This window comes from Lepidothrix coronata, unplaced genomic scaffold (assembly GCF_001604755.1).
Source record: "Lepidothrix coronata isolate B3197 unplaced genomic scaffold, Lepidothrix_coronata-1.0 Scaffold71, whole genome shotgun sequence".
Taxonomy (NCBI): Eukaryota; Metazoa; Chordata; class Aves; order Passeriformes; family Pipridae; genus Lepidothrix; species Lepidothrix coronata.
Window position 1 is genome coordinate 2,529,843 of NW_016690251.1, and position 20,794 is coordinate 2,550,636.

At 43.8% G+C, this 20,794-nt stretch overlaps 1 protein-coding gene across 1 annotated transcript in view; it reads left to right on the plus strand.

The window, feature by feature from the left end:
• Positions 1-20,794, plus strand: part of SLC1A4 (solute carrier family 1 member 4) — a 35,744-nt gene that overhangs the window by 1,740 nt on the left and 13,210 nt on the right. Inside the window, exons 2-6 of the mRNA XM_017818762.1 lie at positions 9,726-9,768; positions 10,895-10,957; positions 15,877-16,043; positions 18,823-19,056; positions 20,212-20,406. Coding sequence (XP_017674251.1) covers positions 9,726-9,768; positions 10,895-10,957; positions 15,877-16,043; positions 18,823-19,056; positions 20,212-20,406 — 702 coding nt within the window. The remainder of the gene's footprint in view (positions 1-9,725; positions 9,769-10,894; positions 10,958-15,876; positions 16,044-18,822; positions 19,057-20,211; positions 20,407-20,794) is intronic.

Here is a 20,794-nt window from a genome sequence, read left to right on the forward strand (position 1 = left end):
CATCTTCTCATCCTTTTGCATCTTCTCATCCTTTTGCATCTTCTCATCCTTTTGCATCTTCTCATCCTTTTGCATCTTCTCCTCATCCTCCTCATTCTTCTTCTCCTCATCCTCCTCATTCTTCTCCTCATTTTTCTTCTTCTTTTCATCCTCCTCCTACTCCTTCTTATCATCCTCCTCATCCTTATCCTGCCTTCTCCAGAAGCACCCCTCTCTCTCCCCAGGTACCCGCAGCCCGGCCAGGTGTAAGGCTGCACGGTGCTCTGCCTCTCCCCACTTTGTTTTTAATTGTACCTGGGTGGCTGCAAGGATGAGTCGAGACTTGCTCAGAGCTCTGGGTGCCTGGGCCCGTTCTTGGTTCTGCCTGGAGGGAGAGCTGCTCCTGGGTGCTTATTGTGGGGCAGGGATGGCTTTGTCTGGCACCTTCCCCTGTCCCGCTACCTGCTGTTGCCTGTCTCCCGCAGGCAGGGCAGGGCTAGGCAGCTCTCCCCATCCCTCACACACACCTCTTTCTTTTATTCCCCAACACTTTACTCAGTCTCCTCACCCAAATGCTTGCCTGCCTTTTATAGTGCCCTCCTATAGATGTGGGCATGGAAATTCAACACTGTATTTCCGTCGAGGACATAACTGCAACATAGTCTGGCGTGAGGACACCCTGTAGGTTTGTGGGCTTCCCAACCCACCTCTGCATCTTGCAAAGGCAAGACTCGTGTTCCCCAAGTCTACCTGGAAGCAAGGCTTCCACTTCTAACCAGATCTTAGTATTTTGGTTTATCCTTATTCCTCCTTGCAAAGTTGCAAGCTTCACTTTTTTTTTTTTTTTTCCCTCAAACCCCGTTGAGATCTGTCTGGCTTTTTAAATAAGAGTGGAGTGTAGCACTCACACAAATGAGGCAAACATCCAGCTGGTGTTTTGAGTATGGGACTTCCAACTGCATTTCCTCACGCTTTGCACCAAGGTGCAAACAGAGGTGGGGGTGACCTGCATCACAGCTAAGTGGCTAGAAAGTTGTGCTTAGTGGATATCTTGCTAATTAAAACACTGAGTGGGGGATTTTCATTTGAATTATTTGCTTTCTTTTATGAATTCAGTTTTTCAGCTGAGACATTTTTTTTACTGTGTCTGGGTAAGTGGATGTGGCAACAAAGATAAAAAGAATTAAAAAAAAAAATACCCCAAACCCAGAACTGTATTTACAAATTCAGGTTAATGTCCTTTTCTTCCCCAGAGAGAAGTATGGTCCCTTTGGACTGAAAGTAAGTCTGATTTGTTCCACTGGCAGCCCTGTACTTAGTGTCCTCGGCTCACCTCTCTTAAGAACCAACCATTAAGGATCTCTCTTCAGGACCAGCAAGTCCTGACAGCATGTTAAGAAGGAGTAACAGGATAGAGGGAGTAGATGGTCTGTCTGCGAAGGTGACATGGAGTTCAATGGAAGCGTAGGTAGGTAAAGGAAAATTGCCAAAAATGGAGTCAGCACACTGTGGAGAGTTGGGAAGACGACTGTAGTGGTGGCTGCCCCAGGTGCATCCTGGTGTGGCTACTGTAGCTGGTGTTTCATTCCTGTGTCACCGTGCAGCATGGAGCAGGATGTAGTTGGGAAATAAGGCAGAGATGCTCCAGCAAGCTTCAGGCTGCAGGTAATATCTGTGAAGCTGGGAGCAGGCAGCTGTTTCTTGCTCTGGTCTGTAAATGCAGGTGGAGAGTTCCTCTTCGAAGGGGTTATGATGGTGATGGGATTGAGTCCCTAATTCCAAAGCAGTGCTCATGATGCTGAGACTTGGGTAAAGCATATGGGTTGCAGAAAAATTTCCTTCTGGGAAGTGAGGCCTTCCCCCATGTACAGTGGGCTGTGAGTTCAGCTTTCTCTTGAAGCCCCAGGGAAGGGCTGTTGCAGCTGCTCTGATGGACAGTCTAGTTGTCACAGCAATGACAATGAAATCCAGTCCAGAAAAGATGCTTTTGGACACAGCCGTCACTTAAACTTCCAGTCTTAGCACAAATCCCTGACAGACCTAGGGATGGAGTGAGTATGTGATTTTCAGGAAATAAGATCTCTCTCTCCCTCTACCATTTAATATTATTTTTAACTGTTCTTGAAAATGTGGGTGTTCTTGTTTGAGCACCGAACTCAGTCCCTGTTGTGATGGAAGTTACTAGAGTAACCTTATCTTCAGACAACAAGGCCTTGAGTCTATAGGACCTGAAAGACTGAAGTAATTCCTTTTGGTGTGGGTGAGTCTTTCAGCATCCCGCTCTTTGCATCTCCCTTTCTCTCATTTCGTCATGAAACTTTCGAGAAAACTTTGTTTTCAGTTGACCATGTCCTTCATGGCTTTGCTGCTGCTTGGTATCAGAGAAAAGGTAAAAACTGAGTCCCCCTACAACACTGAAAGCAGCTGTAAAACGTGGCCCGAGGAAGAAACAGCCAAGAGGAAATCACAGTTGTTAGTCACTATTTGCCATCGCTTCTGCAGGGACAACACAGGGTTGTCCTTTCCTGGCATGCAGATCCTTTCTGCCTTTGGGAAGTCTGTTAGGTAATGACCAAAGGTGTTGATTTATGTTGTTGCAGCCATGTCTGGAGGCCAGCTTAATTCTTGGTCGTGGTTCTCCTTTTCCAAGTCTAAAGCTTCCCCACAAACACGCATCTAGGCATGGAGACCTAGCCTCTGGAAAAGAGATTTACTGTGGGCTTTGGTAGCAAATGAATGATGACTCACAGGTGACCCAAAAGGCTGTCTCTGTTTTATTTTGTCCATTGACCGTAACCTCCAGGCCTGATTTGTCTGGCTGGAGCTGCTGGAGTACCCTCCCGGTTTCCCTTCTGGGAAGTGCTGGAAGCAAGCCTTGAGCATGCCTAGTCAGGGCTTGTGCACGCTGTCCTCTGCCCCAGGACATGGGGTGGGGACAGCAGAGCTGCCATAAGGTGCCTTTGTGCCCCACAGTAGGGATGCTGATGGCTCATCTCATCTCTGGTCTGTCATGTGGGCAGCTCTTTGGAGCCAAGGCATGGCCAAAGGCAGTGATCATGGGAGGGATCCAGCAAGAGTTCAGAGGTGCATCCACAAGGCTGATGACTTAAAAAAAACCACCCAAAAAGTGGGGTGTTCTCTCAATTCAACGGGGGACCTTGGAATTCCTTAACTCTGTCCAATGTCAGTGAAGAAAGGGGGGCTTCTCCAAAGGACCCACTGTGGGCTCTTACCTTAAGCCAGGCTCCAGTGCACTCTTACTCCATGTGGTCTTAGCTGAAGGTGGAGCTTGTGAGCATCTCCAGAGCATCTGACATGGAGAGCTGCTTACTTGTACCAAATAGTTGAGTGCCGAGTGCCAGCAGAAGATGAGGAGAGTGAAGGGAAATTTTAGAATTTCTGGTTTTGTCCCTTCCTCGTTGGTTTGATGGAGAAGATAAAGCAACAGAGAATAAAGAGCACTTGTGAGCTTGACTGTGAAGTGGGTAGCAGTGGAGGAAGAGGCTGGCTGTGATATGATGGGCTCATGGGCTTGCACCCACCTGACTAGATGACGTTGCAGAGAGCCAGCTTGGCTCTGATCCTGCTGGGTGCCTAACCAGGGAGGAGGAGAGAGAGTGGTGACAAGGATGGGACTCCTGCCACCTGCTAACAGCCTATAGCTTGTTGTAAAGCAGTTGAAACAGCAAGATGAAGTGTTTTGCAAGAATCTACTGATTTGTTAACACTTCTGATGGGCAGTTGTCACAACTGCATGTTTCGATAAGGTCAGAGTTTTGTTTTAGCTCTGATTTATATTTGCTGATTGAACAGAATTGAGCAGTTTCAAAGGAACCTATTGATTGTGTCAAAATTTCCATCAGTGGGTGATCCTGACATTTCGTTTCGGTGAGGTCAATGTTTTGCTGTAAGTTTATACAAAAGACTTTAAGTAGAAGATCTCAGGCATCAAAAAAAAGGAGCATTTCAACAAAGTATTTTACAATATTTTTTTCAAGTGGAAAAAAAGGTCTGGAACAGGCTTTCTTTGCCCAATTTTGGGATGAAAACATGTTTTGAAGCTGTGGAATTGGCTTTGGGAAGGGAATTCTTTTTAAACCAACCCTAGCTGTAACAGTCCGGGAAGGGAAGGAGGAAGTAGCATCATCCCTTTTTTTATAGGAAGGGTGCACAAAGGGCCACACGTCTGCCCCAAGCAGTAAGGTCAGGGTTTCTCAGGTTGCCAGGCAAGTCTGCAAAAGCTGTTTAAATTTTACTGCTCCTCACTGCCCTGTCTGTCTCTGTGCCAGATGTTACCAGCTGTGCTGCCAAAGGCAGTACCCACAGCGCTGTCAGTGAGCCTGTGCCTTGGCTCTGAGCACCTTTGGAGCCGTAGGGAAGGCAGACATGAGCACAGGGAGTAGCATCAGTTGTGTTTTGCTGTCTGGACTACAGAGCAGCTGGCCAGAGTAGACCATAGGATCCAGAGCACTCATGCAGTGACCCTCTCCTGGGCACCAGTTGCTCCAGTAGCACTCGTTTCTTACAACCCTGATGTTCCCAATGAGTCACCCAAAAGCAGCAACCATTAAGGCTGTCTCTGAAGTTCCAGTGTGGAAAGAAAGTAAAACATGACTGTTAGAAGAGGAGGGGGAGATGCCACCTTTGTAGTCATAAATAGAATAAAAATTGGCCAGGGAACAGCTGCAGTTGCACGAAGAGATGGGCTGACCACTGTTTTTCAAAGCTGATGGCTAGTTCTTAACTCTGGGGGCACCTCCAGAAAGAAAGGGAAATAAATGTTGCTGTCCCCCTTGGCTTGAGTCATTTTCCATGTGGAATCTCCCTTGAAGTACAGGGATTGCTTACTGATTTTTGTAGGAAGGACTCAGCGTTTTCATTCATGTGCCTGCACTGTCTAGTGGGTTTTGTTTGGTATAAATCTCTGAACATTTCTGCTCCTTTCTTTAGTTCTTTATATTGGTTGTTGCCTTTTACTACTGACTCTCCCCCCTTTAGTTTTATTTTTGAAGTAACAAAGATGCAGACTGGAACAGTAAGGCGAAAAAGTATCAAGTATTTGCTATAAGTAAACACATTTTCATGTTTCTCTGTGTTGAAACAAATGCACGCACTGAGAAATATGTGTGTGTCCAGAGCGTGTATTGAGCACCCACGTACATATCAAAAAGCAGATGAGAAAAAATGCTCTGTGATCATGAATGGAAATCTTGGCACAGAAAGAAAAATAAAGGTAGTGTAGGAATTCAAACTGGGCTTCATCATTTTGCCACAGATGGCAATAAAGTTGCTGTGAGTGGACTTGTACCATTGAAAACACTTCATTGGAAAAAAATCCAGAACTGGAGATAGTGCAACACAGAATATTTTTTTCTAGGCACCCTCACAAAAGTATGTTTTGCAACAGCAAGGTTTTTGGCATCAGAAGTGGAACCTTTTTGCAAGAAGCTATGCAAGAGGAATGTGTAGTATTTTAGGGTTTCATTCTACTTGTCTGGATATCCCTTCATGCTTTTGCTGCCAGAGCAAAGTTGTTTGCAGAGCTCTAGCAAAATCATCATTTAGAAACAGTTATTAATAATAATCCCTTACACATACAATGAAGGATTTCCTGTGGAATCCTTATCCTGCTGGTGGAAATATTCAGGCCTATAAAGAAGAGAGCAATTTGACCATAATGTCAAAATAGAGAATGGGGGAGCTACAGCCCCTCTTTGCTCCGTTAATAGCTCCAAGGTCCCTTAATTGTCTGGGATTTCCAGCAGCAAGCGTTGCAGCTAAACAAAGATTTCTATTGCAACAAAAGTACAGTGGGACCTTCCTGCTAAATTTGATTAGGGAAGTAATGGTCCCTTTTAGGTGGTAGGAGCAGCTTTTCACTGGAAGGAAGATGCACTTATCCAGCTGTGCATAGGGAGATGGTGTGATGAGCACAGTATTCGAGCAGAAAATATTCACGCACTGTAATGCCCACCCTTGCTGCTGCTGCTGCTTTCTGGTTCCTATTTTAAGAGGATCTGAGAAGGGTGGTTTCTCACACTGTGTGTTGTGCAGGTACCTGGAGGTTTCCTGGCTCAGCCCAGCTGCTGCTGCAGCCCCAGGACACAGCTGTCACCCTCGACAGCTGTTTGATGGATTTCTGATAGAGGGCTTTTTGGGGCTGTCTGTGCAACTTGCAATGGAGAGAGACTTTCCTGCCTGGTGCTTGGTGAGGGGAGTAAAGTCTCTCTGTAGAACCACCTATTTCACTTTGATGCCAGAGAGGAGGTTGGGTCTGTGCGTGTGTGGACCGAGGTCCTGGCAGCAGTGGAGCACCTGGGATGCACAAAGAACCTCTGTCCGCCTGCCCTGATGTCATGGGTCCCCTGTCTCATTCTGGCCACATGCAGCAGGTTTTGTCTTTGTACATCACGGGGCCAAGGCTGTCTGATCCCACACTGCTGTGCTGGGCTCCTTATCACCCAGACTCAGGGTTCACTCAGCGTCATGTTCGTGTGATAATCCACATCTGCTTCAAAAAGGCAACCGTGTTCTCTGGCACAGGATATGGAAACAGCAGAAATGGAGCCATTAGAAACAGTTGGCAGTCCAGTGATACAACCTGCTGTGAAGTGGGTAGCAGGTGGCAGAAGAGGCTGGCTCTGGTGTGGTGGGCTCAGGGGCTTGGCACTTGCCTGAGTAGGTGACGTTGCAGAGAGCCAGCTTGGCACTGATCCTGCTGGGCACCAAACCAGGGAGGAGGAGAGAGGTGGTGACAAGAATGGGACTCCAGCCACCTCCTAACACAGCTCACCTATAGCTTTCCCTGTTTCCCTAAACTCCACGTTCGCATTTGCTGTGGGCTTTCGAAGCAAAAAAACCTTAACATTTGGTCCTAACAGAAAAACCAACTGGCAGACACCCACATTTAATTTGCATGCCCAATTACCCAGCTCATCAGCTTTCCTGTTTGTTGGTTCACCCTCACAGGAGGGGTGTTCACACTTCCCCATGTGACTCCTCTGCTTGGGGACGCTCTGAATGCTGGCTCACAGGGACAGAGCTGTCTGGGTTTCTGTGGTGGGTAAACTTTGCCTTGCTGTGATGAGCAAACCCTGCAGGCACAATTACATGATGGGCCCAGGCAGGTCACTAGCCAGCTTTTGGCTCTCCCCAGAGCACGCAGCATCTTGCCCCCCTTTTTTTTTTAGGCATTGCTGTGGTGTTCTTGCACAAATCCATCTAAAGGTAAGAACCTGTGATCTGACCCACCTGTAATTAAAGTTGAATTTAATTCACATGCTAACTGAGCTTAGGTGAGCAATGAGTGTAGTATTTGCAGACCTCATGCCTCCAAGGTAAGCCATTTATTTGTTGATTGCTTTTTCTGACCCAACACATTTTGTTCTTAAACTTCAGGATTTGAAACGGAGAGGAGCAAAACATTATTTTATGTGGTTTGAGTATTTTGCAGTCAGGTGTAGTTAGAAGTTGAGCTGAACAGAACATACGACTTCTTCTGAGCTGCTTGATTAAGATCCAGGTTTTTTTACTTGGTGAATTGTTGGAAATGCTCTTCTTTGCCCTCAGAGTCAAGTTCTGTGACTGGTGCTGGAGTGATACAGAAAAGTGTGTGCTCTAGGTTCTTATTTGAGTAGCTTTAGCAGTATTCACACTTGAAGCAAGAACCTGCCCCTTGCCTTGCTGTAACAGGATTGCTGGCATAACTTAAGTATGTGCCTTAAGTATATACTTGGAGATAAGTTAGTGTTTAATTAGTGAGGCCCATGCTTGGCATACCATGCAAATTGTGGTTTCTTGGCCACGTTTAAACATTGGAGAATCATGTTGCTTAGGCTTTAGGATTGCTTCCTTTGGCTTTGTTTTCATCAGGATGGAAAAGCTGATTTAAAGAAAAAAAAAATTGATTTCTGGTTCGTTTTCAGTCTTTTTTCATCTCTTTGCTTCTTCAAAGTCCAGTCAGTTCTTTTTAAAAAAAAGTAATCATCCTGCTGTGGAAAACTGAAAAGAAATACCCTTATTTTCCCAACAGCATGGGCCCATTTGTATATGTGATATTTTATTCCTGATAACAGCAAGTTTGCTTTTAGTTTCCTCAAGGTTTTTATCCACCAGAGAGTTCCAGCTGTGCAAGCACTGATGCACATTAGCTGTTCCATTGATCTTATTTGACCAATTCTTAAGCGTCTTTGCAGAATTAGAGCTCGCTCTCCTGCTTTCAGACAGACAGCTGTACTGTCAACTTTTGAGGAGAAAAAGTTGCTGTTTCTTTCATCCTCAGTGGAATGTAGACTCCAGCAGGCAAATTATTCTTAGAGCAGTTTGGCTTTTGCAGCTGTCTCCTAATACACTTGTAGTGGAACAGAGAGGGAGGCTGAGGTAGTTCACAGCAGCCATGTGTTTGATGAAGTTCCATGTACTTTACAATTGCTGTCACGGCTGTGGGAAAATCCCTGTGTGGCAGGAGAGTGGAGCTATGCAACCAAAAAGACCAAAGTCCTTATCTAGGCCATATTTTAATCTCCCTCTTGCTTTCAAAGGTTTGACTGTGCTGCTCTGTTTCTTGCTGTGGTTCGGATTTGCACGTTCCGTGTCGGTCATGGAATGACCACAGCTGAAATGTTGTGTTTGCCAGGGTAACTACAGCAAAAACTCGGGGACCATTAGCAGGACACAGCCTGGAGACACATGCAGTGTCCTTGGAGAAGAGCAAGGAGCAAAGGATGGGGAGCAGCTTCCCAAATGATTTTTATCAGAGTTAACTGTCTCTGAGTAAGGTCTTCTCTTTCCTTACCATAAGAGTTCTTGTGCCTCCTTGATGCCTTCTGCTGTCAGTATTTTCAGTTCATACCCATCACCTTCCCTGCCCTCACCTGGGGTCCTGCCATGACCCCAGAGTTCAGATTTTATTCCTATTTTCCTTTCTGACACAGGAAAAAAAAGAAGCTGTCATTTGGCTAGGGGAACACGTGCTCTTCGCCCAGCATAAGGGGAGAAAGGAATTGTAGCATTAACACTAACTATAAAATATAACAAGAAGCAACATTTTTCCTACTTGGCCCAGTTCTCCTTTCCTCGCTGCTTCCTAGATGCAGAAATACACTGGATGCCCAGTAGAGGTGCATGTGTCTGCCCTAACCTGCTGCTAGATTTGCATTTCTGTGTGAAGATGTTGCAGCTTTCCATAGGAGTTGCCCCTACTTTCCATCTGTGTTGTCCAAGGCCTTGCAGAGAAGTCTGGCCCATGATATTGCTCTGCTCTACCTCAGTGTTAAGGGAAGCTGACCTTGTTGTGTTGAAGGGTTAAGCCATTCTCTTAAGTGGATTTTGCTGATGAGATTGTCCTTCATGTTGATGCTGTGAGCACAGTGTAATCACATGAGTAATGTTAAAAATCTGCCTGACACTGGAGGCCCTAAGCTGTTGCTGCAGCTGGCGTGGCCGAGCCAGTTTCTGTAGCCACTGGCTGATGGGTATCTGATTGCCTCTGGTGGCCCTACCCAAATGGTGAGGTTGGCAGACAAGCAGGGACATTTTTATGTGAGCCAAAGAAGATGGCACTGACACCTCTGGAGACGTAGGAAGATACTCCATGCTGCCAGAGTATCTTCTGTACTACACACCTCACTAGTGCCCATATGCTTGCCTTTGCAAAAGGAATTCTGTTTCTGAGAGCAAAACACCTTGGTGCATTCATTTTAGAATTTCTACAAGAAATACTTACTTTTCTTGTTTGTCTTTTACAGAAACCTGTTTCCTGCAAATCTTGTTGCTGCAGCTTTCCGAACGGTAAGATCTATATGGACTTTGGACATGAGCTATGGTGCACAGGCAGAGAAAGTTACTGCTCTTTTTTTGCAAGAGGGCTAAAAATATGGCGTAGAAAATACCAAAAGTTAATTTACTTATATAACTGGAATTTTTAAAAGCACATGATGTAATCAGACTTAGAACTTCCATGACAAATAGTTTGGTTTTGAAAAATACTTGTCAAACAAAAGCATATTCAAAGCCTGTCTTTTGTACCTTCACCAGAAATATTCTTTAAACTTTAAACTTTGGGTGCTGTGTTGGGCAGCAGTGGCAACTCTGCTTTGTGCCAGGCTGGTTACCACTTTGCAAGAGCTAGCTGGCAAACCCTTGGGTACACAGTTTAGAGCTGGGCTCGGAACTGACAAGGCTAAAGACTTTTAGGCTCCCGTGTGTGTAAGCATTACCTGTTACCTGACGCTTTTATTCAGTATTTTCCATTTTATTTCTTGCTGGATTAATTACTCAGCCTGGCTTCTCTTCCAACAGAGACTGTGTGTGGTAGGATGATAACTGGCACCAGAACACAGTGTGGTTTAAACTGACGGACAGGAGCTGTAGGGCTCCAAAAAGATTTTGATTTAGTTCTCATTGTTCTAATTTTAGATGTCAGAATAGATAGTGTTGAGAATATTGCTATGGGGCAGAGTGATTCTTCATGATACAGGAGTGGAATAATAGCTTTTGCCTTCATGGCGTTCTGTTGGTTTGCTTTCATATCAAAACATTTTGATATGAAAGTTCCATTTTGAGTGAATATATAATACAGTACAAGTCAGTATTCCATGAATAAAAGCAGAAGCAGTACAAAAATAACACCAAGAGAAGGATATTCTGTAATGCCTCAAGTGTTCTGTGTGTTCAGGGATGAAATAAAGCAGTCCTCTTTTCCTCTATGCTGCTGTTGTCATAGGGAATTGCCTTTTCTTTCCCTCTTTTTATAATTAAAGAAAACAAGCCCAAAGAAGTGCCCTACTTTGGAGGTGTCTAGCTTATTTATCAAAGTAAACTGTTGCCCTAGATTTTAGATATTTTACTGACAATTTTAATGCCTGTCTCACTATTTTTTGGGTTTGTTTGGTTATGTTTTTTTTCTTACCTGCAGTATGCGACAGATTATAAGATGCTGCTCAGAAACACTACCTCTGGAAATGTCACGTTGGAAAAGGTAAGGTCACTTCTTAGGTTTTTAAACAAGCCCTTGTCAGCTGTAATATTTGACTACTTCAAAGTTTTTAATCCTTTCCAGCAGTCATTGGAAAGAAACAGGTACTTTTCTTTGCCTGGAACTGAGACACACAAGACAGATCAGTTACCCACAGCCACACAAAAAATCTATGATGGGGGAGGAGAGTTGAGCTCAACTGGTCTGACCCACAACACATTATTTTTTTAGGCCGTGCTTTCTTGGACCTGATCTCACTTGATCCAAATTTTGTTTAGTCACTACCTCATGTTTTTAAATAACTTTTTGTAGACTTGGAATTAAGTAGCAATCCAGCTGGCTGAGTATGTCCCTTAAACCTTTATCTTCATTAAGAGTTTGGAGAGAATGGACTTTTTTCCACTACCCAAAGCTCTTTAAAAAAAGCAGAAAAGAATTTGGTTGAGAATTTTTTTTTGGTTGCCATGCTGCTGAAATTTTGTTTGAAGCTGTAACACGTGGGCCGAAGGTGTAAAAATTACAGACAGAACATTTCAAATAGGCTGTTATTGGAATGGTGTCAAAAAAGAAACTAATTTGTAGGTGTAGATGAGGTAGAGAGTGTTATCTTCCATATGTAGCTTGTAGGACTTCAGAGATGCACTGTATCCCATTGAGTGGCATCTCTCCTGCATCGTGGGTCTATCAAACATGTTTATTATTGGCCAGAGACAACATGTTGCAGGTCCAGCAATAATTACAGGCAGCATGCTGTGAAACAGAGCCAGTGCCCCAGCCTGCAAGGTGTCGCCTTGCTCCAAATGAAGTACCTCATGTGCTTTCATTGGATTTTGGGGAGACAGGTCTGAGAAATTACCTTCAAGGTTATTTTCTCTTCCTCAGGCTCATTCTGACTATCTGAGCTCAGTATCAGATGTTGGGTTGCCATATTTTTAATATGATTTGAATGCCCCTAGGGCAAGAGACTTTTAATGTTTGCATTTGTCATGGCAGGGCTCAGCTGGGGCTCACCCACTAGTTTGTAAAATCATCAAGGAAAAAGCGGTTTATGATCATCCAGAGGGACTCTGGAGCATATCCCCGGGTGCAGGAAGTACTGGCTTCATTACTGTCTCCTCCCCACACATGGTGTGTGAGCAGGTGATGCAGAACAGAGTGTTTACAAGCTCTGCTTTCAGCTGATGGGCTGAACTTTCACCAGCCCTGGAGACAGGGTGACAGGTGACTTGGCTGACGCATGAACTGAGCAGGGGAAAAGTTATCCCGGACACCGCAGGGCGAGAAGGCAGCTCCATCCACCCGGGCTCTGCCCGTGCCCGTTGGGTTGCATTAGCCCAGATCCACACTCGACCCGTCTGACACGGATGCACAGCATCGACTGCGGAATCCCAAAAGAGCATGTTCTCCTTTCGTGCCATCGTGTCCTTGGGCAGCTGCCCCTGCAGCTTCATGCTGCTAAAAAACAAGTTCAGTATGAAAGGCTGTAGCAATGTGCACTTAGCTCTGTGTGTTTGTTATAGAGTTTTTCTACATTTAAGCAGAAGCAAATGAAAGGGCAATAAGACTCTTCTATTGATCTTCAGTGTCAAGTTTGATAGGGGCTCCTTAGCAACCAAGCATGGATTAAGGCTAAACATATCCATTGAACATAGTCTTGGCTGTCAAGTATCTTTTTAATGTTTGTTTGAAGCCATCACTCTTCCTTAAGAGAGAGGAATGCATCTCTTGGCAGTTTAAATTTTGAGACTATTTTTCATTTCTCTTCTTTCTTTTTCCTGTTATCAGTCTCCTCTTTGATGTAATATCAGGAAAAATATTCTGAATTTGTCACTGGTGCCTGTTTTTGCCAACAGTTATGATGTAAAGGTTATTTCTGCTATTGCTTTTCCAAAACCTTTCTTCAGTTGTTGGAGCAAAACCAGACCTGAGCTTCTTTAATTCCAGAAGACGCCCTACTGTCTCTAGGGATGAATGGACCAAATAAAAAGAAAGCATCATCTCAGTTTTGTTAGCTCAGTTTCAGTACTGATCTGACCATAGTATTTGTGGATAGATGAGGATCAAGTTTGGAAAGGAAGAGTATGATTTTTGGAAATCATAGTGATAGAAGTTTGGTTCCAGGGAAGCAAAATGATATTCCTATCTGATTTTTTTTCTTTCATCAGCAGAATATTTGATTGAAGAGAAGAAATGTTTTCCGTCAACTTTCAGTATGCACAGTGTAGACCAAAATTTTCCATTGATTATATTTATTTCCCCCGCTGGTTAATAGGCCTTGTCTTCTCTTGCTGATGAAATGAATAGTGGATATGTAGATGTTTGCTCAGCCACGTCCTTTTTGTTGTTTCACATGCTCATCTCGTGTTTACCCAGCTTTTATGGCTACATCCTCTATGCTGCTTTGGCAGCAAGGCTTCCTGGGGCATGGACTATCTCAGTTCCCCATCTGTAGCACAGAGAGGCTTGGGGGAACTCAGTTCCTCTTCTGGCAGCAGTAAAAATACACAAACCAGTGGTTGCTCTTCTTCCTCACATCACATGGCTGCATTTTCTTTTCAGCCATCTACTACTGGGGCAGTTCAATGTCAGCAGTTGTTTCCTTGATAAGCATTTTGTTTCAAGAGCTAAAAAACAATAAGATCTTCAGAGAGATTCAAGGACCAGAAGAGCTCCATGAATCTTCCTACCAGAATGCAGAATTCCAGGCAAACAATAACGTGTCCCATACTTTGTCCAGGAACAAAGTCCTCATTAAAGCTGTTTTTGTTTGGTGTTCACAATGCTGCTTGGTTTGGCAGCCCCTTTGGGGTGATGCACTTTTCTGTTGGAGTACAAAAAGGCTGTTCAGCATCTGCCAGTATTAGAGGCTGGGATTGAGAGGATCTTCCGCTGAAGATTTACTGCTGGACTTGTTCCATATTGTGCTGCAGGGAGGTGAAATTCCCTGAATGCTGCAGATCGTCCCCTTGATTTGCAGGCAGAAATTTCTTGCAATAAGTTACTGCTCCATGCAAGTGATGCATCTTCTGCCTACAACTGCAGTGATGGGAGATGATGATTGATGTTGTATGTTTAAAAAAAATTGGCTCAGGAGAGAGAAACAGAGAGCAAGACCTGAAAGTGGAAAAGTTTCTGAGAAGCCTAAATGGTAGTGGATTCCTGGGCTTCAGGCTCACACCACTGCATTTCATGAGATGAGAAGCAGATCCCTGGTAGAAGGAGTTTAAAGGGTGGAGATCCTTTGCAAGACATCAGTATTATGTAGTATAGTTAAATTCTTCCCCAGTAACATCCAGATCTCTTTCAGTAGCTTGAAACACTGAATTTCTGTACCATAGCAAAGTCTTATATCATTTTTTTTTTTTCAGAATGAGAACCAAACCAAAAGAATATTCAATGTTTTTAGGATAGTTTTATTTGTGGAAAAAGTTTGTGGCCATTATGGTAAAATTCCATTCCAAGCTGAACTTTTCATATTAGCCTTGTATCAAATGAACCCAGTAGAAGATGTTATATTATAAAATAACATCCCATGTACACAGACAGTTTATCCCCTTAATAAGAGGGTGTCATTTTTTTGGTCTTTTCTAACCACTGAAGAGTTTACGGCTCTCAGATACCCAAAACAGAATATAGCCAAAACTATCCAGACAGAAAAGTGTTACTGTGTGTGAAGCAAAGGGCACCTTTCTTCAGACATCCCTGGAGATGCACTGTGCCTCATGCTTTGTATCTGTCCATGTTTTCAGTTTTTTCAGTTGGAAATCAAATAAATAATGGCAGCTTAGCCTGGAGCAAGCAACTACCATAAAAAATTGCAGATCCCATATCTAAGTATTTTGTATTAGCAAATAAAAATGTCAGCACCTTCACTGTTTGTAAACACTTTTGTTAAGAGCAGTTTAGCCTTCCTGCTTTTGTGTATCATTTATGTTTTACCCCCTTCCCTGCAGTGCTTTGTTTCCACCTGCCATTGAGAGACAGTCCAGTTCAGTGGTATACTTCCAGCAAAAACATCATCTCAAGCAGGCTGATTTTATCAGATTTACAAGAACAGTATCCCAAAATCTGTAGTCAATATTCATTTCAAGCTTTTAGCTCAGAATATGTTTTTCTTTCCTAGTGTTGAGCTAGTGTCCACTTAAACCCGCCAAAAGGCCAAACCTTGTACACAAACCTCATCTGTTATAGAAGTTCTTCCAAATAAAACAACAATTTGACATGTTGAGCCTGTACTGCCAAGTTGGGGAGGGAAAAAAAAGCAGTTTGTCAAAACAATTATATTTTTATGTAGCCACAAGAGCACTCATTCAGTTCATATGATACTACATTGCCAAACAGGCTCCAGCTCTCTTTGAGAAACAAACCATGAAGGACTAGCAGAGCAGAGTAGTTTTTGTCAATAGGTGGATCCTGCTTTTATCCTCTTGCCATGCAGTGACATGATTTCTGAGAGGGGGAACAGGTATCTCTTCTGTTCTCTCTATATCTCCCAGAGCTGACATGGACAGGTTAATGAGTAGGTTGTCACAGTATGTTGCCTTTCTCTGCCCTTTTCCCCGTTTCTTCTCTATAACGTTGGTTGTTTTCTCATGGGTTTCATTGTTGCACTAAAGTCCTGAGTAAACTGGGGATTTTCCTGCTCAGGTCCCTGACAACACACATATCATATTGAAGGGCACGGGAGGGGGTAGTAGCAGGCACTTTCCTTCTCCAGTGAATCCATGCCAGCTCATGGCTAGAGAGTTTTGTATCTGAACTGCATCCAGATCGTTTGATCAAACAGAATAGGTTCTTCTTTCCAAAACAGGTTCTGCTTGTTGACTTCAGATCAATTGGGCAGCAACAAAATGAGGTGACCGTTTTGTTACGTTCTGTGCTGATCTCACATCTAACAAGCCTTCTCTTTTTTTTCTCTGTAGATTCCTGTCGGTACTGAGATTGAAGGGATGAACATCCTGGGACTGGTGCTGTTTGCTCTGGTTTTGGGAGTGGCCCTGAAAAAGCTTGGCCAGGAGGGGGAAGATCTGATTCGCTTCTTTAATTCATTCAATGAGGCGACCATGGTCCTGGTTTCCTGGATTATGTGGTAAGTGTGTGACTGCAGATGCACCTTTCAGTACAATATTATGTTCTGGAAACTTACCATTTATCTGTCTATCTGGCTTTTTCCTACCAGATCCCTCATCACAGCAAAAGTGATTGTCGTGGTATCACTCTATGGGGTCTTTTCTTCTTGCTCATGCCCTGTAATTAGACAATCACTCATAGCTTAAGGTATCAGTCAGAAAAACTTTAGACATTTGTTTATAATGCCTCTGCAGGACTCCTTTTTGATTAATTAGTAGAATTAATTAGCTTTCTATTTCCTGAAGTTGATTGTTTACTTTTTCTCTGGCCTATTAATGAGCAAGTCCATTATTTCACTTAACTTCTCTGGAGTCTAGACATGTTTATGGGCTGAATGTTGCTCTGACCCATCTCACAAAGCTCTTGGCACCAAAAAAGGTCTGTATGTTAGGAATTGGACCTCAGTGAACTTTCTCCCTAGGCAAGAAACCAGCGTTGAAGGAGGCAGGCACCTCTAGAGAGTGGTTCAGGCCCCCTAAGCCAGGGTAGGAGCAGCCTCCTGACAGGGCTTTCTGTCAGATAGGATAAATCTTGGCCTCAGAACAGTGTCATAGCTGTCCTTGTGCAGCTGGATGGATCTAGGCCTCTCCTGTGAAACCAGCAGTGATAATACCTCACATGCAAAGTTAAACATATTCATAAGGATAGCAAATATATTAACACTTCTCACTCCCTTTCCAAAGCTGTTGAGAAAGCTATAAATGTACCTTAGCAGAGGTGGGTTTTTTCCCCTTCATTCTGCATTTGTTGTTCCTACTGTTTTCCTCCCTCTAAGAAGTAGAAAGGTTTTAACAAAACACCTGATTTTACACAGGCAGATCTCTGTGTTAGTTGCTGTCATAAGGGATTGAAAAATTCAGTCTCCAAGCAGCTTAAGTTTTTGGCTCTTGAGTGTAATTCCTTGGACACAATACCGATAAGAGGCAGTTCTTGTATTCAGCTCATTACAGTGCCAGCACTTCAAGCCAATCAGTTGGTATGTAATCCTTTACTTTGTGGATTATGGGGACCACTGCTGACTCTTAGCACTGCAGTTCACTGTAGTCCTTACTTGTTCTCTTTACTTCCTTAAGGCTCTTCAGTTGTCCTGGTATTTATTCAGAATCTGTCAAGCTGCATGTCCTTCCCAAAGGATACCTTGGAATGGGTGAAATCATACTATCAAGAGAAAAAGCACCTTGAGTTTGTACCTAGTCCTGTTCAGCAGGACCGTTTAGCAGCACTTTGGTTTCAACTTTCAGTTCCTTCCTCTCCAGCCTCCCTCTTCCAGGGGAGGAATCCAGTCTCAGCTCTGAATCCAGTATTCATGTTTGCGGAGCTTGTGCAGGACCAGGCTCAGCTGGATCTGGCTAATCAGGGTGCTCAGAAACACAGTTCAAAGGCAGTAGGTGGCACAATGGCAGAGGCTAAGTGGGGAATGTTCAGCAGGCCCCCCTAGAGATTTGGCCAAGGGAGAGGATGCTCACATGGATCTGGGACATCTGCATGGAACAGAGGAGCTGCAGAACCACTGAGGGAGAGGCAGGCTAGGAAGAAGTGGGTGATCTGGCAACCTTAAGGCTTGCCCATCTTTCCAAACCTTTGCATGCTTAACCAAACCTTCTGAAGTTTGTCCTTACTCAACAAATCAGCTTCTCTGAACATGAGCATTGGATTCTTCATTCCTGAGATGTACAGGCAAATCTTTTGTAGTCACATGTGTGCGTGGGGCAGGGTTTTGGGGAACTGGGTGATCTTGTAGTATTTCTAAATCTTAGAAGCAGAAAAAGATGAAGTGTGGACAGCATCAGCAGAGGTACTCAGCCACAAACATCCCAGTAGAACTTGGGGAGGAACTGACCCTGGGCCTGAAGTGATTCACGCAGTCCATTTAGAGCTGTTGTGCTCTTGGTGAAAAGGCAGTTCTGTCTTTCCAGGGCAGTTCCCAGCTGCACTACTGGGACCAGAGGTGTGGCTGTGGCCTGCAGGTGGCCCTTCCCCTGGAGTAGCTCCAAGTGCTCTTGATGAAGAAAACCTTAAACAAATGCTGACGTGGCATGTTTCTGGATAGGAGGCATGGATATGTGTGTGTGCCTGGCTGTTGGCTTGAAGGAAACTCTTCAGGCTTAATCATTTAACTTAGTCCTTTGTAGGCAAATAGCAGAGCTAATTGCTATCTTTGGCACGTGCATCACCAGCCTTTAGCTGAGCTCTCTGGTATGTGCATAGCTTTTTCTTTCCTACACTGAGTATCTTGGCATCCAGTATGTCTGTGATTTTAATGACCTAACTTCATACTTGTGCTGGTAGTTTCTGCATGTGTAAGACCCAACTCTTCCACCCCTTTCTCTGCTCCAGTGACATGATACCGCTCCTTTTTCTTTCTTTCCATCTACCATCCCTTCAGCTTTAGGTCTTTGCTTGCCTTCCACCCTAAAACTCCACACTGGTGTCTTGTCCTGGTAGCTTCTGACAGCATTTCTGCTTCCTGCTCAGCTTCCCTTTGGCACTCTCCTACCTGTATCTTTGAGGGCATAAGTGAACAGAGCTTCTTCAATTTAACTGCTTGCCGTCCACCAAGCAAAAGTGTTAGAGAAGCCTTCCCAATTTGCTTACCCTGAGTGCGTGGTGAATAAGGAACTACCCCTCAGTAGGAGCAGCAAGTTCTTTACAAGAACGTTATCTCTAGGATGAAAAAGGGCATATTTTCCGGGGCTTTTTGTTTGTACTTAATGACGGGCAATATTTCATTTACACAGGTATGTACCTATTGGCATTATGTTCCTCGTTGGGAGCAAGATTGTGGAAATGGAAGATATTGTGCTTCTGGTGACCAGTCTGGGAAAATACATCTTCGCCTCTATTCTGGGCCACTTCATCCATGGAGGAATCATTCTGCCGCTTATTTATTTTGCAGCCACACGTCAAAATCCCTATCGTTTTCTCTTAGGACTTATCACACCCCTTGCCACTGCTTTTGCCACTTGCTCCAGGTGGGTTTATGTGCTTCTTTTGGGATTATAGCCTGGTTATATATGACACCGTAACCTGATAATATCCAGTTTCAGTTTTAGGTGTGAATATTATTCCTGAGATTGCAAAAAAGAGACTTCAGAGAGTAGAGAGTCTCACTGCTGTCAGCAGCCTGCCACACATCACATACTGATAATTAGCTGTTGAAAACAATTCTTCAAAATACTGTGACTGTAGCATGATGCTGAGATGGAAATATTTGGGGAAACTAAAAGGTGAAAGTAATGGCCTTAAAAAGATTCTGCCAGCTGTCCTTTTAATTTTAAGTAAAGTGAGGATCAGTAGTGAGGGACTTTGTCATGAGAAGTTTACTTCTCTAAGTTCAGAAGGACCTGGAACAAGTTTAGACTAATTTTGCAGGAGCAAAGCAGACTCGATTGCTAGTTCAAAGGGATTTAACATTACTGATTTCAAAGATCTGGCCTGATCAGCTTTTATTTGTCATAACCAAACTATTGAGCATGTCATTTACACTTTTCTCAAGAACAAACACCTGATCAAATAACATAACTATATAAAATCATTTCAGATCATCTCCAAAAGTAGATGCATGTCTGTCACAGAAGCTGAACTACTGTTCATAAACCTTCCTATATAGTAGGAGAGGATTTATGAATAAAACAATTTAATTTATAATGCAAGAAGTAAATCCAACAGTGATATTTTCTTTTTAATTTATTTTTCTGTTCATTTGAGAAGGCACTAGTACAATCTGTTGTGTTTATATTGTCATAGAATTATAGGATGGTTTGGGTTGAAGGGACCTTAAATCATCTCCTTACAGCCTCTCCTGCCATACTGGCACCTGCTGGTGTATTTTTGTGGTTTTGAGACTTGTAATGCTTCATACTATATTAAGTCATATTCTTGCTTCTGGGAGATTAGAGTCCTTACCAGCTATTTCTGGATGGAAGCAGATTATTAAATACCTGTGCTCAAGACTCAACAAAGAGAGTGAGTCCCTCATTGCCATTATGACAGAGAGGGACTCTAAAATGGCATTGTTGTCTTGACATCCTGTCTGCAGCATGTTAGCAACATGAAAGCCACGAGGCAGTGACTGGCCATTCAGTGCACCTTGATGTGTTTGATTTCTCCCTGTTCTCTGTTTCCAGCTCAGCCACTCTCCCATCCATGATCAAGTGTGTTGAGGAGAACAATGGGGTCGACAAGAGGATCAGCAGGTTTATCCTTCCTATTGGGGCCACTGTAAACATGGATGGAGCTGCTATTTTTCAGTGCATGGCAACTGTGTTTATTGCTCAGCTGAACAACATCGACCTCAACCCTGGGCAAATCTTCACCATTCTGTAAGTTGCTTCGCTATTGCAACCACATCCTTCTGGTCCCCAGACACACTCAAGCCTGTGGTCCCTCTGTTAATAACTAGCAGTTTGCATTCCACATCTCTGACCTAAAGCTTGCAAACTGCCATGAAACATAATTATAGGGTGATTAAAGGATGGAGTCTTTAAACCTTTACAGGATTTTCCAGAGGCTCGATTTAATAAAAGGTAGAACCTGGGAGGGGTAATTGAATTCTGAAACAGACTTTGAGTGGTTTAAAGCTGTTTCTCACATGAAATTCCTCTCCTTCCTTAAGCATCTCACTCCTCCGTCATCCAGTCACCATTAGGCTGGGTAATTGAGGCATGCTGTTCTACCCAGAAAGCAAACCCTGATTCCCTCTCTGGATCC